Source organism: Pollachius pollachius, assembly GCF_949987615.1.
Source record: "Pollachius pollachius genome assembly, chromosome: 7".
NCBI classification, from domain to species: Eukaryota; Metazoa; Chordata; class Actinopteri; order Gadiformes; family Gadidae; genus Pollachius; species Pollachius pollachius.
This window is the reverse complement of record NC_136940.1, coordinates 5,514,080-5,529,952: the sequence shown is the minus strand read 5'-3', so window position 1 is coordinate 5,529,952 and position 15,873 is coordinate 5,514,080. Positions and strand designations below refer to the sequence as shown.

Sequence of the window (15,873 nt, the reverse complement as noted above, 5' to 3'; positions counted from 1 at the left end):
TGATCTCGAGCATGACATTTTTGCTACGGAAGCTTTCCCAAAATAGACAATGTCACCACCAGCGCAATCTAGGGGCGTGATGAATGAAGTCATTAGTCCCAATAATACAGAAACATCGAGGCCTGCCCTTGACTAAACTGCCACACCATTTTAAAGCTATTAACCATAAAAAGATCTACCTTCCTCAGATATAGTGCATTTTATTTTGTAATGTCTGCATTGTTGAGAACATGTCAGAATCAACCCTGGTGAAACGCCCAGATTTCTCAAAAATAAATCTATAAAATCTTTTTAGATGCAGAAATGAGAAGCATTGTGAATACATAAGAGTTCTGCTGATTGTCTTAAAGTTCATTTACATACTTTTTTTAAATGGAAAGTGGTCTTAATTGGTAATTGTGGACAAACGTGATTACTGTCTGAGACAGCACCGACAGACAGATCAGCAGCCGGTTAATGAAATGACAGTGCAGACACATCAATAACATCCACCAACGCTACGTCATATCTAATGACCTGATGGAGCTGTGTGACCCATCAGACAAAGACAGAGGACATCAGAATATGATAGGGACATGTCTTCGCTGTTGCTTTTTAACTGCATGTAGAATCTTTACAGTAAGAAGTAAGCAATGTTATACGGTAAATCTGTAAATGTTAACCTCTGACTTGCAGATTTGAAAATCAAAGGGCATTTTGAAAGTAAAGATGAAGAAACAATGAGAGCAATAGTAGGAATGAAGGTGAGGCACTATAGAGATGTAGTGATAAGCTAGAGTAGGAGTTGATCAACAGCTTTTACTTTGCTGACACCTTCATGAAATAGGTGAAGACAAAATCCTGAAAAAAATAATTGTGAAATATTTGGCTTGCACTTTGAAAGGATAGAATTATATGCTATTATAAGTCATCCAATTAATTGCATGGCATATAATACAATTCCATTAATCCTTTTTTTTCCACCACTTGAATAAATCCTTATTTCATTGCCTATTGACGGAAAGTATGAGTGTCTTAACAAGATATATTATTGACGGAAAGCTTTTTTTTTTCCTAATGGTATGAATATGGCTACATGGGTCGTGCTCCAAGTGAGGCTTAAACCAAATTGATGATTGAGGCTTGATTCTTCACGGTTAAAAAAGCCCAGTTTTTCATATTGGAATATTTTCTTTCCAATGCACCAATTCCTCAAATGTATCAAAGTCAGGTTTCAATGCAAAAGTAGTGAGGAGTGTTCTTTTAGCAACAAACTTGACTTCAATTTAAAATAAATGGGCCTCAAGCAAATGTCATTACTGTAAAATCAAGTTAGACAAAATAAGAAGTTCACTTTATGCATCGTTAATTTTCTGTGAAGTTCAGAACCAAAAACAACCAAGCCACAGCCAAACAGATGGGCAATTTGGGGAGATTATTCATCATTACTAATTTTCCCGTATAGTGCTCTTCAAAGTTTCAGGTTTCTTGGATAGGGTTAACGTCAATTATCGATTGCAAGCTTTCTTGTCAATGCATTGAAATGTTATCTGAAGTAGTCCAACAGGACCTGGCGGTGATAAACCAAACGCACAATGAGAAGGTTTTCAACTTGCAGATTCAATGTTACAAATCTCTCTCCACAGATCTGTTCAAAGTTCACAAAAACGTCAAAGCAGTACCTCCTCTCCCAGAAAGGGGATGCTCTGCTGCAGACCAGGCGAGTGGTCCCCCTCTGAAAATACAAGCCCATTGATGTGGAGGAAAGACCACACATGGCTGATAAATTCACCGGCTAAGCTAGTCCCACATCTTGTGAAATCGTCAAACACATGCAAACTACAAGTTGTTGACTGAATAACATTTCCCTGTCTCAAGTTCAAATAAAAAACTAAATATAATAAAAATGTGCAACAATGCGATACCCAACAACCATGTAGAAATTGCATCTAAATAAATAGCATCAAATTAAATCACCATTAATCTGCCTCCATTTAATATCCAATGATGTTTCCTAAACTGCCACAACATAAACAGAAGCAGGACAATGAAGGTAGTTCCATCACCCCTTCATTGGCATTCATTGACTGGACTTAAACAGATACTAGCTCATGGGGATTGTCCTAATGCCCATTTAGTCTCAATAAAGTCCGGAAGGTGGAAAGCAATTAACTAACCAAGCCACCTGAGGTGTGTGATTCAGTGTTTTGAGTTGGTGCGTGGTCATGTTGCCAGGCATCACTACTAGTGGCTTGTTTAGACTAAGCCTCTACTGGAAGGGGACTTAATTTCACAAATGGCAATCAATCTGGGATACATAGATAATCTCCCAATTACATCAGGAAGGTAACAAGGTGCTATTCTAGTCAGGTAAAGCCCACAAGCCTATCCTGGGAAAGATATCAATGTCCACAGAACAGGCATACGCATGTAGAGCAGGACAGTTCGGCCTTGCACCATGTGGCAGCCGTTAGTTCGGTTCTACGGTTCTCAGTTTCTAATTATTTATGAGCACTGATGAGAACAACAAAGCGTCGACCTAGGGACCTACAAAAAGACATTTCTTGGGAGAAACAACACCAAGAAAATCTTGAGGGGAGCTCAGTTAGGTTAGGAACTCAAGTTACATTACTTGAAAAAATAAAAAAAAGTTAAGTGACTACCTTTAAGACAACCTAGCGATCCAAAAGAGTGGATGCACTATAAAACCTAAATAGTTATTTTTCAAAAAAGGTGAAGGCAGCAGTGAAAAGCTTGCATCATGGAATTCAATACATAATCCCTAAACCAAAGTTACAGTTAAATCAACTAGTAAGGGACCCAAGAAACAATCATAATGCACTAGCTGCTCCCAGAGAGATTGAAATCCATTGCTATTAATAAATTAGACAGGTCACTGACCTGCTAGCCAATGAACACATAACAGGAAGTGGACAAATCTAAACAAATTATACATTTTGGCACCCGAAGATCAGATTTAATTATCCTGTTTCCTGTTCATTACATAGACGCCTTAATGGACAATGAAGAGGAGCAGGACACGAGCAAAGAGATTGCCGGGCATCATTTGTTATCACGCCATTAAAATGAAATTAAATCTACCAACAAGAACCAGAGACAGAATGACATTTTCAACAGTCCCCAACCCCCGAAATGGCTAATGTTACAAGCAAGAGAGCTGTCACTAAGTGTAAAAAAGATATGTACAAATGGCCAACTATCCATTCACAGTCAGTAATGTCCATCTTATCATGTCCAGTATCAAATAAAATGGTTCATTTAAGAGGTTCAAAGTCAGAACATGTGTCAGTTAAGTGCTAGATATGCTCCTTCTGCAATTCCTTGCATCTCAGAAATTAAAACTCGCTCCCCCTAGACACAGCTGGGACTAGAAATTCAAAAAGGCCCCAAGAAAAACAACCCAAAAGGGCCACTATGGAATTGTGATAAATTTCAAATAAATGTTAATTCAGAATAAATGTCATTCAATGGTAAATTGCTTAGCCTAGAAAACAAAAAGAAAGTGCAAAGTTTTACTGTAAAGGAAAACTGTCAAAAAGTGTCCATACCTGTATAGTGGAAAGAAGGAACACATGCATGTCCCTGCATTTAAAATGGCAAAAATCGATTCAACTCGGCTCAATGGTCGGTAGTACCCAACAGCAGCAGACTCACATTAGAGTCATACCATCGCTCAGTAGGCAGGCAGTCGTTTGAAAGGCAAGACCAATTTACGGCCAGGGGCAAAAGGAAGTGGAAAAAACGTCACTTTCCTTTATGTGAGTAGTTTCACCTGGAATTGAGTTCAAGACAGACATGTCCTGGTAATACCAAGTGTGTGTGCCACACTTGTCCAAGACAGGGAAAGGCTACAATATTTGAGTAGAGTTGGTTTGTCTTTAGGAAAATAAATGTACAAATAAAGTAGACAACAGAAAATATGCTACTCTGCTTTGACATGTGTCAACTGTAGAAGCGTCTTTGCAGTCGCACAGTGGAAAGAACACAACAATTATGACTGCTGTAGAGGCCTGGACTGGGAAAGCAGGCTCATGTTTCAAACACCACCGCAGTAGTACCAATGATCAAATACACAGCAATGCCTTGCACAGCTTTAGGATCTAGGTAGGTGATATAAGATGACATGTAAACATATATAAATTGCTGAGTTTGCACCCCATGAATCCTAGTCCCCACCGTCGCACACACGAGAAACTAAGCACACACACAACTTACTCAAGTGAACGAGAGTACAGAAAGTGACAAATATAAACAGAAGGGCGGCTGTGTTGAAGGAAATTACCTCCCAGAACCGCTGGCATTGGGCCAGCACAAAGACATTCATCTGTTTTTTGCTAAGCCTAACACATGGACAACACTATAGGGAGAGGGGGAGGGAGAGGGAGAGGGAGAGAGAGAGAGAGAGAGGAGGGAGTTTGAGCCAGTGAGATGGAAGCACACAAGGCGATCAGACTCTTACTAAAAGGCGGTAAGCAGAGATAGAATGCGAGAGGGAGAGGGGACTAGGGCGATAGAGAGAGAAACTGGGAAACGTCGGAATGTTCTAACGCTGTGGATGTTGTAGGTGATGAGACTCAGGACTTTGGATTCTTCCATCGCGGTGGAACAAAAGGAACTTCCACCTCATGGAAAGCCTCAGAGTGGGAGAGCACTGACTACTGCTGGGGAGAGCGTAAAATTAAGCCAGTCCACTTTAGGAATCGTTTGAATGTAAAATTGTAAACTGAAAAGGTGGCAGCGAGGCGAGACCAAAATGCCTGGTGAGCCAGGTCAAAATAATTTGAGGTACTGAAATTTCTTGACAGGTTTTTTGTGTCGTACAACAGAAATAAAACTAATAGATTCTTAAAGAACAGGTAAGGATTTTTCCTTTTTACAAAGCATGACATATCAAAGATGATAAATTAATTGTTACACCAATACTTTCTTGGATAAACAAGGAGATGGGACAATTCCTGATTGCCTGTAGAAGACTTTCATCCTTTCGTTTGGATTTTTTCTAAATTAACGCACATCATATTTTCCAGCCATTTTCTGTTATGGTGTCACACATCCTGAAGCCTGAAAGCACTTCAGTTTTTAAAAGTTAATGTTTGTATAATAACCCTTAAAAACTGAATGTATAATTTAATATATCAATATATCAAATATATTGATAATATATCAATATATCAAATATATTAATATATCAAATATATTTCAGGGAAAAAGAAATCCCCCGTAATGCGGGATAAAGTTAAAACCGATTGCCACTTCCTTGTGTAATGACCGAGCCATGGTGGATCAGGAAGGAATAACGAGCGTACAGGAACGACCCTTCCCATTTGTTACCATAAGTGTCACTGGTAATCAGGCCAACACTCAGATAAAATGCAAAAATAGGATAACACTGCAGTTATTGTTTTTTTAACAGAGTTCGTAGAAGGCGTCGCGAGGGGATGAGCAGTACCGACAGCCCTGGAATGAGAAGCTTTTTGGACGTACCCTCTGTGAATCTATCGTTTATCCTTGGATTGGTTCGCTCGGAGCGCTCGGATCTTAACCTCGTTGTGAGGCCGTACCGGTCACCACACTGGGCACTGGCCGAGGGCTCTTCTTCCGACGCCTGGCAGTGAACCGTCCCACCCTGCCGCGGGACTCGGCACGTGGGGGCCGAACGAACCATGCTGACCGAGCCTCCGGGACCAGCCAGAGCAGAGCCCCGACCAGCGCCGAGGCCAGTCCCCCCCTCCGTAGCCGCACCATGTCCTGGCCAGCGGTGGCTTCCCTGGAGCAGAACGCCACGGAGCCAGGCGAGGGCCCAGGGGTTCGGCTCCAGTGGGCCGCGCTCCTCATCCTCATGGTCATCGTGCCCACCATCGGCGGCAACATCCTGGTTATCCTCGCGGTGTCGCTAGAGAAGAAGCTGCAGAACGCCACCAACTACTTCCTGATGTCTCTGGCTGTGGCGGACCTGCTGGTGGGACTGCTGGTGATGCCCATCGCCCTGATCACCATTCTCTACAGTAAGTCAACGTAGAAGAGGGTGCCACTGACGGCGCCCTAATGTCATCTGCATCCCTGGGCAACGGCCGCGTTACAAATGGGGTTCTTGTTGACATGAGGAAGCTAATTGTCCTCTGAAGAATGGATAATGTTTGACCAATATCCTGATTATTCTAATAAATACAAGCTGCCTTGAGCAAGTTTCTTATCTGGCATTTTGTATACTTGACCTTTTCCTATTCTTAGCGTCTGCTAAATGCCCTAAATGTGAATCTAAATGTTCAGTGCAATTCAGCCACTTGAATAAAAATATCTTGGCTAGATAGAAATGTCGTTAAATAGAGCTAAAAAAGCTTAAAAATATTTCGAAGTTCTTTAAATTCCTGGTGTTTTAGCTACAAGCATACACAGCATCTACATCTGCATAGGAGTCAACAACACAGATTTATAATGGCGCCTCCAATCATGGAGTCATAACAAGGATTCCCTTTTGTTTTCAGCCTGATGGATGGATCAACAGTTGAGAAAAGCCTTGGTGATTTATCAGGGTTGCGGGGAGGTTTAAAATAGGATGTCAGCAGCACTGGTAACAAGCTCCGTCCTCAATAAACATATTACGCCTGATGAGAAATAACAAGCGATAGTGGATAATAAACAAGCTACTTCCTGCGGCGGTTCTGTTGCAGTTGTGGCACTATTAAACCCACCACTGGCCCTCATACACACTCTAATCCACTATCTTCCTTCTACCTTCCAAGTGACTTCTGGAAGGAAAAGGATTTGGAGATGCTGGGCTTGATCACACCCAACAAAATGTGAAACTAGAAATGAAGACATCCAACTTTCCCTAAAAGAGGCATGTCTTTCTAACTTCAATCATTTTCTGCTTGTAATACAACTAGTCTGTGGCATTCCTTGAATTTGCTACCTTAGCAAGGCCAATACCAAAATTTCCAAAAATTCTAAGCACGTTTAAAAAAAAAAAAAAAAAAAAAAAAAGGTAAAGATTGAGGATATGATGAAAAAAGCCCCATCTCAGCAGTACATGCCGAGCTCGAACTAATTGCCATCAAGACTACAGGCAACACCATATGCCAGCTCATCATTTTGACCAGGATAATATATGTACCTAATTATGAAGTAAGCTGAAAAACAGAGAAACATCTGCGCAAATGTATTGCTATATCTAGCAAGTGTAAAACATTTCTATATAAAAAAATACTACATAATGTTAACCCTGAAATAATAAGTTACCTTTTCCTTTGCCTTAGTGTGTGCAAAGCAACAAGGTAACTTAAGGTGTCACAAGGACGTAAACAATATTTAATGCTTTCTACTGTTTGAAGAGCTCGCTGTAGAATATTCCTTTGAGGCCTAGTGTTATAACCCAGTGATCTAATTAACATTTTCCTACACCTGAATTTAGAAGCAACAAACTATGGTTTTATTTCTGTTCTACGTATTATAATATCCAAATAATATCCCCAAGAGGAACATAGCCAATAAAAAAAAAGCACTGCAACGTACCTTATTGAAAATGAGTTTTTGGCTCAGTTTCTGTTTAAAAATCTCAAAATACAGAGTGAAAGGACCATAGTCAAAGAAAAGAAAAAAGAAAAGGAACACATTTCCACATCTGCTAGGCAGATGAAATCATGGCTTTGCTCAGAGACAACACCTTGAAAAATGAAATGGACATACTGTTTACAGGTAAGCTGTGACCACTGGCGGCAGAGTATAACAAAAATTCACCTCTAAAATGGCTGGCTAATAAGGAACCACCCATGAGGTTTTTTTTAGAGGCTTGAGTAGGGATTTGCTTACTGAAGTGTCAGAATAGTAAAGCACCACCTAGCACAGTGTTTATGTTGAAGATCAAGAGAAGTATTTTACTTTGATGCATTAGACTCGGTGCACAGCTGTAAGACTTGTGCTGAGCTACAACCCTAGAAAAATGAAAGTAATAAAAACCTAATCACAGTGAAGCTACTAATCGAAAGAGAAGAACTTTCAAAATGGCTCTCCTGTCACCATGTTTGCAAAACGACTTTCATCAATCATATTAACTTGAGTTTGATGTGAGAAGTTAAGTGTCACTAAAGCAATGATCACTCTACTTCAACAATTTAGGCATGAAATATGTGCTGAATACACACACACACACACACACACACACACACACACACACACATTTTCAGAAGCTGCAACGCAGTTGCTTCTGTACAGTTACTTTTACTATAGATGGAGACATTATCGTCAATACAAATCGAAAATACAAAACTAATGCACCTAAACTAAAACGCTTATAAAATACATAACCGGTAGCCCATAGGCTGGTATCTTGTGATAAAGTTTGCAGTTAAACAGAGGTCATGCAGTCTCTTAAGCATTTGACTATTATCAACTCTGTGTTTGAAGAGAACAAAAAGGAAAGAAATAAAATAAAAAAGAACACTTTTTAACAACAGAAGCTTTTAACCATGTTAATGGGAGGGTGGACGTGAGCCAAGGCAATTACTTGCCAAATTTGCGTTGGGGACCATAAATAAACAGCCTTGTACAACACGGTCTTTAGCACATCTACATAAAAAGCTTTTAGCTCCATAAACAGTCATCAGAGAACCCTTTTTTCCAGTAGAGTCATTCCCAACCGAGATAAACAAACACACATCTTTACATGAGAGCTACTTCTGATCCCTGGCCATTGTGGCACAACTCCCATAACCGGTGGTATGCAGAAGAAGAAAAATGTGTTTGGAATGGACAGAGGGTATTCCGAGGACAGAACCGTAATGCTAATGGATGTTCCATCGCAGGATATCATTAAGGATCAGGAAGAATATTTAACCAGTGTTCCTCTAATGGTAGGATCGTTATCGTGCTTTTGTGAAACAATGTCCCTTTTTTGTCTGTTCTCAGATTCTGGCTGGCCCCTTCCGGAATTCCTCTGTCCCATCTGGCTCTTCCTGGATGTCCTTTTTTCCACTGCCTCCATCATGCACCTGTGTGCAATCTCCCTCGATCGATACATCGCCATTAAGAAACCCATTCAACACAGCCAGTACAAATCAAGGACTAAGGCCATGATGAAGATTGCACTGGTGTGGCTGATATCAATTGGTGAGTATGTTACGACAGATGTTTTGTTAAACTGCTTCCTCTGCTGCGTTACAGGGTCCTGAAGTTATTGAAGGAGTGTTTGATATGGTGTGCTCGGGGACAGTTTACGTCAAGGCCAAGTCGGTTTGATGCAGGCGGTGGGCCGTACAAGGCGGATGCAATAAAAGCCGATCCTACGTAAACTATCGTGATGTTGGAGACAGAGGGGTGGCGTTATTATAATAACATTAGGCAGGGCGCAAGGTGACTCACAAGATGTAGCACATGGGTTAGCCATCCTTCACCAACACGCTCACCGTGGCACAGACACACACACGGTTGGAGAAAGTAGCAGCAAATAAGTGTGTCTTGAACACAACTTAAATATCTGAAAAGGCAACTGTTCTGAGAGCTAGTCAAGAACATTGTGGACTAGACCTACATCACATACATTATAAACACTATAATTACTGAATGTTTATTTAAACAATGGTTGTCTTGCGCTTTTACAACTGTTTATCCAACGTGCCAGGACTTGGAAGCCAAGAGCTTGCACAGATAAAAGAAATGAGGTTACTGGGTGACAGGATGTTCGAGTCTGTTACTGATGGCATTGGACGTCTATATAAAATAGTGTAAATTCCGGCTGATCTTATGTCAACTTTAAGAATTACCGACCAATAAAAATAAAAAGATCTAGTAAAATGGAGGCCAATAATGCCTTGTCTAGGTTCAATAGGCCAGGTCACCCTTTTCAGACTGTGGTGCTAAATCTTGGCATAATTCAAGACCTTTCATAACAGCAAAATCTTGGGCCTCCACCTGGTCTAGATTTAAATTGCAGTGTTTGAGGAAAACCAGACAAGTGGGAGAAAGAACAAAGCTTAAACATTACGGTGAAGCCCTTGAGCAGACTATACAATCCTGTTATCTGCTCGCAAGATCAAAACTCTTACATTAAGTAAGGGTTGCCTTTGAAACTGAACATCACCAGTCATAACAAAAGTATAGTAAACGCCAAAAAAGCACTTTGATTTTGAGTTTTCTTCAATTTTAAAAACATAACATTCTTCTGTTTTTCCAATTACAGGTATAGCCATTCCCATTCCCATTAAGGGACTGCGGAACTACCATCTTCCCAACAACGTCACCTTCAACAGCAACCACACCTGCCTGCTGAAGACCGACAGCTTCCGGGAGTTCATCATGTTCGGCTCCCTGGTGGCCTTCTTCATCCCTCTAATGATCATGATGGTGATCTACCTGCTCACCATCCAAGCACTACGCAAAAAGGTTTACTTGCTCAGGTCGAGGGTGACCCAGCGTTTTACGCGCCAGATTGTCACCACGGTTTCCCAAAGAGAACAGGCTGAGGGCACTTCCCCTGCTGGGACATCGCCAGAAGGCACATTGATGCGGGCGTCTGGGAAACCGCCCTCAGTCACAACGAACCGCCTTTCGAGGGACGACGTCCCGTTTCGTAGGATGTCGAGCATAGGAAAGAAATCCATGCAGAACTTAAGCAACGAGCAGCGTGCCTCGAAGGTGCTGGGCATCGTGTTCCTCCTGTTTGTGGTCATGTGGTGCCCGTTCTTCATCACCAACATCACCTCCGTGCTCTGCCCCGGCTGTGATGTCAACGTGATCGCCCGACTGATGGAGATCTTCGTATGGGTGGGCTACGTATCCTCAGGCATCAACCCCTTAGTCTACACCCTGTTCAACAAGACTTTCAGACAGGCCTTCACCCGTTACATCACCTGTAACTACAGTGTCTGGACTAGCAATGGGCCGGGGAGGCACCCCAGGGTGCAACACCGAGGACGGGGGCTGACAAAGATCTCCTTCCGCTCCTCCATGGCGGAGAATTCAAAGCTGTTTGTGAAGCGAGGAATGAAGAATGGCATCGGGGCAGTGAGCTATCAGAGCCCGCTGCGGTGCCGGCAAGTACCGATACAGACCCCCAGCAGTGTTGTGTTGGACACACTGTTCCTGACTGAAAACGAGGACTTAAAGCAGGGGGAGCATGTCAGCTATGTATAGAGGCGATTTGCCCTGTTTAAAAACGGGACACCTCCAGTACTTTGTGTACAAAGTTGCCCTACATCTATAAATTAATTTCCTATTTTACATCCAAGTATTTCTGGACAAGTTAAAATGGCAGGCTCAGTTTTAATCCGTGCTTAGCAAGAGGCAACGACAAGCGGCATGGTTAGCTACTCGTCATGCTGCAATGCTAATTCTATCTCTTTGCGTCTCTGGAGAGCGCTAGCCTTGTATGTTGATTATCGTACTCAATAACAAATTATAACAAACACTTTAGTTTGAGTGGAATCAATTATTTTCCCAAGAGAAACAAAAAGAACATCTGAACAATAAAACTTCATAGTGCATTGTCTTTATGAAGGCTGTGAATAAGCGTTAAACTCTAGAGCGCTTGCATGCATCTTCTTCTGCTAATCCGAATTACTATTCCTGGCAAAACATCTTTGCCGTTTCTTACCACTTGTGAGGTTGCATTAATGCATTGCACTATTAACGGCAAAATGTCCAGTTTGTATTAAAATACTTCACAGTGGTCAATGTTTCAGTGTAGGTACAAAATAATGCAAGAAAGGTAACTGGGAAAGCTTCTATGTTCAATAAATTGGAAATGTCGAATTGTGTATCATACTCCTAGCTGAACTAATATGACATCTGTATTACTGAGACCACAGACGTACTAATACATAACAAAATGCATTCATGTTAACATTCCAGTCTGCACTGTTATGCAATTTTATATTTACAAACGACTGACAGAGGATAAACTGGTCGTAGCGAGATGTGCCAAAGCTGCATTAGCAAGCGCATTGTAACACAAAAAAGTGTTTTTGCCTTCAATACAACTCATTTAGTTTGTAATACAATGTGCTGATCACATGCCATATAAATTGTTAAAACCAAAGTATAGGCAACACTTTAAAGTCTACTAGATATTTCCTTGCCATTATTGTCTAAATCCAATGACAAAGAGATGGTACACTAGACATGGGAGAAACAGACAGCCGTCTTTCAGAGTGGCTGAGAGGTACGGGCATGGGACTAGGTGACTGGGAGGAACTGCGCTCAGCTGAATTGTAGTGGTCGTGGGACATTTCTAAACACAGGAAGGATTTACACAAGGTTTATCTTGTAGCCAATTGATCATAGGGAATATCCCATGGCCTTTTTTGGGCTTAAATGGACAGCCCTGACGTGCTTCAACTCAGCCAGGCGTTCTGTTTAACGCCGTTCGGCTGCCCGACGGGTAAATGAATGTCACGTTCTGAGTGATTCGCTGCGATAAAGAGGGAGAACAGAAACAGGTGTGAAGGAAATAACAACCGGGCATATCATGCCCTGAAACACCCTATCAGAGTGACAGGAGGGGATTAAAGATACTCCCATGCCGTCAGTCACTTACTTTGTAAGGGCAACAGAATATTAAACAATATACTATCCTTTAAATCTAAAGGTGGCATAAATAGAAACCTACTATGCTTGCCATTTTATCCCAAAGCTAAATTTTCTCTCCATTTTTGTTCTACAAAATTGAAAAAAAAAGAGGTTCAAGCATAAAGCCACATTTTGCTGCACATTTTAATATTAATAAAGTAAAAATCTGACTAGCAGGAAGAGGGGAATGTGGGGGAGAAGCAGGATTCCTTTCGGAATCCTTGATGAATTATTGAGTTAAATTGGTGTCTAGTCTCCTTTGACAACTATCCCAGGAATGGTTGTCAAGCATAACTACAAAACAAACACGCCAAAAAAAATGCTGTTTTGGTTTCACCCAAACAAAACATTAATCTCCCTTTTGGAGGTAAAAGCTAAATATATGACTCAGAAAGTGCATTTGACATTTAAACAAATATTTCACAAAAGATGTGTAGTTGGCATTGCACTGCAAGGCAGGCAGATCTTAAGGATTTCCCTCGAATTCCTCAAGGGATCTACTGATTCCGATCTACTGCCACAAAATGAAACAATAAGTCAAGAGTCTGACGTTATAGGTCTGGTGTAGGTCTGTGCTTTACGTTTCAGAGCCTAGAAATACTGTAGTAAAGACGATAAATGTCTTAGACATGAAAGTCAACGCTTTTATCTGGATGTCAGGCTGCCAAGAACATGCTTAACCAAGCAAGTTCTTGAAGAGAAATTAAATAAATTACCTAGAAGCAAAGTCAAAGCTGGAAAGGGCTTTCACTAGAACCTGCATTGGCCTCCACTGATACCCACTTAAAACTTCTCCAGATACATTTGGAAGGGGGATGCGAGTCCATTGTGTGCAGCCTCAGAGCATTCACCTTCGAGAGCGAACGAATGAATGACCGGTTATGACAGGTTAGTCCAGACGTTTTGTTGACCATGAGTTGTGACAGCAGGCTGAAGTAGTATAAGCTCAGTTCTTACCTGAACATGATGAAACCGATGGACTCAACGGCTGCCCTCCTCACGTCGTCATTCACGTCACTCACCTTTGTGACAAAAAGAGAAAATCGATTTAGGGAGGATGACACTTCATATACTTGACTACTGCCTGCAGGATACAAGTTTCATCACATTCATTAATACAAGGAGGGCTCTCGGAACTTTAACATGGGTAATAACATACAACTCAGTGGAATGAAGCAGTTGAAATTAAACTGAGTTGAATGTAAGACAAGGGTCTTTCTAGTGACTTAATACCAACTACTATTTTGTTTCAGGAGGGGGCTTGCTTTTATGATCTAGATTAAGAGAACACAACATGTCCACACACCCACACACACACACCCAATTCAGTGAAAGTTGGCCAGAAAATGATACCTTTACATATCTAGGAGGTAATAAGAGGAAAAATTCTTCCTACGAAGCCCCAAGTTATCAACCGGTCCAGAAACGTGGCCGCCATATTTACCGACAGACTTGTCACCATTCGAGATGAATCAAAGCACCGGCTTTTGTCGCCATTACCATAAACCATCACCATCATCACGGCTGTGATCATCGGCTTAAAGCAGCCAGTTATAAACAGCAGGGCTAAGCGGGAAGTACTCACAGCGACATGGAGCAGGCGTCTGATGGCCTTGTTGTTTCCAGAGCCGCAGTACGCCATGCCCACTGTGTACATACCGGAGCGTCTCAGGATGGGGTCCTAGGGGAGACAGTGAGGCAGAGCAGAGACTTGAGGACCTGGGTCTTAACACCAGCAAACACACACGCATACTTTGTGGGAATGTCAATCAATTCGGTCGGTTTCACAATAAATAGAAACCCTGATCTACTGGATGGTATTTCCATGGGTCTTAACTTCCCGAACAAAGTTTGAGCAGTTTAGACCGTAAGGTGCAATGTTTTTATCAGACTAGTCGATCACAACACATCCAGTTAATGGGTCGGGAAAAAAAGGCACACGGAACATCCCTACATACTGTAGGGATATACTGGCTGTATATGAACTGGTTTGTGTGCCAAACTATGACATGGCCCTATGTTACGTGTGGCGCAATATGAACTGTACAGGGTGCCACAATTAAGAGGATTGATGCCAGCTTCCTGTTCGTCCAGACCTGTCCACCAAAACCACATTTTTCTCCCGTGACCCACCTTGTCTCTGCAGAGGCTCTCAATGAGGGCGTCGGCCTCCTCCATGCGGCCGTACATCACCATGGCGATGCCGACGGCCAGGCCGCGCAGGATCTTCTCGTGCTGGGTCTCCTGGGCGTAGCCCACCATGTCCTCGATGGCCTGGGCCGACTTGGAGCCCAGCATGACCAGGCCCAGCGCTAGGCCTGCAGCCTCACCTGGTGGAGGGATCAGGGATTGCATGGAGCTCAGAGGCTGGGAGGGCCAAACCAGGCCGACGCTCCCTATTGGGTTCTGTGCGACATCTTAAACCACGTAATGACCTTATCGTGCGAACCGTATCAAGGGATAGTTAGTGTCCCTGAATACGGCACAGAAAAACAAAATATATTTTAAATTTGAATATGTTTAATAACTTTATTATGAATATCCTCTTTACCCAACTTAAACTTGGGTTAGATTAGCCCTCGAGATATTGGATTAGATCTCGTCTTTTGTACATACCAGTGACGGCGTCGTCCTGGTACAGGTTGGACTTGAGCAGATCATAAACATCCTGTCTGGCTGTGCCGAGGGCCGCCAGGCCCAGGCCCAGAGCACCCCCGTGACGCACAATCTGCCAGATACAAATAAACACGGCCGTGAATAAAGTGTAATAAAGTAGTTAGAAACAAATATTAAACAACGGGACTCATTCATAATACGGCTCTACCCTAATAGAGACAGAAAGAAGTCCTCCCATTCAGAAATCCCAAGTTCATAAGGTTACAGAATGCATCAATATGTATGCAACGACAACACTGTATTCATTAGGGTTGTCTGATCACGTTAGTAACTGACTTTTCTTCAAAACGAGCCAGTGATCTTACGTCATTGCTGGCGTTCTTCAGCTGGCTCAACAGGTAGTCGATGATATCCCCGCCGTGGTTGGCGTGGATTAGACCCAGAGCGTACAGGCCTCCTCCCTCCTGGTACGCAGAGCCAGGAGAGGTGTCTTTAGGCAGGTAGGTCGCCATCAACTGGAGCGCCTCTTTCTCATGTCCCTAGAATACGTTCAAGGTAAACAAAGTAAGGCGTCTGATTTTCTGGAACCATATTCTAAAAGCTATTCTAAAAATGACCAATACTCGCTAAAACATTAAAAAAAAAAAGACAGATCTTGCACACATATCTTCTTGTGGAGTCATCTTTTCCATTGTT

The 15,873-nt window shown here is 42.1% G+C and overlaps 2 protein-coding genes across 2 annotated transcripts in view; one reads left to right on the top strand and one right to left on the bottom strand.

Moving 5' to 3' along the window:
* psmd1 (proteasome 26S subunit, non-ATPase 1) overlaps nucleotides 1–15,873 on the bottom strand; it is a 36,492-nt gene that overhangs the window by 15,161 nt on the left and 5,458 nt on the right. Inside the window, exons 12-16 of the mRNA XM_079739661.1 lie at nucleotides 15,543–15,716; nucleotides 15,178–15,289; nucleotides 14,695–14,891; nucleotides 14,147–14,242; nucleotides 13,519–13,583 (exon numbers count right to left, since the gene is read on the bottom strand). Coding sequence (XP_079595787.1) covers nucleotides 13,519–13,583; nucleotides 14,147–14,242; nucleotides 14,695–14,891; nucleotides 15,178–15,289; nucleotides 15,543–15,716 — 644 coding nt within the window. The remainder of the gene's footprint in view (nucleotides 1–13,518; nucleotides 13,584–14,146; nucleotides 14,243–14,694; nucleotides 14,892–15,177; nucleotides 15,290–15,542; nucleotides 15,717–15,873) is intronic.
* Nucleotides 5,744–11,127, top strand: htr2b (5-hydroxytryptamine (serotonin) receptor 2B, G protein-coupled; the record flags this gene model as incomplete). The annotated part of the gene is made up of 3 exons (XM_079740401.1): nucleotides 5,744–6,005; nucleotides 8,905–9,105; nucleotides 10,175–11,127. 3 exons carry the CDS (start codon nucleotides 5,744–5,746, stop codon nucleotides 11,125–11,127), a joined length of 1,416 nt encoding a protein of 471 aa, XP_079596527.1.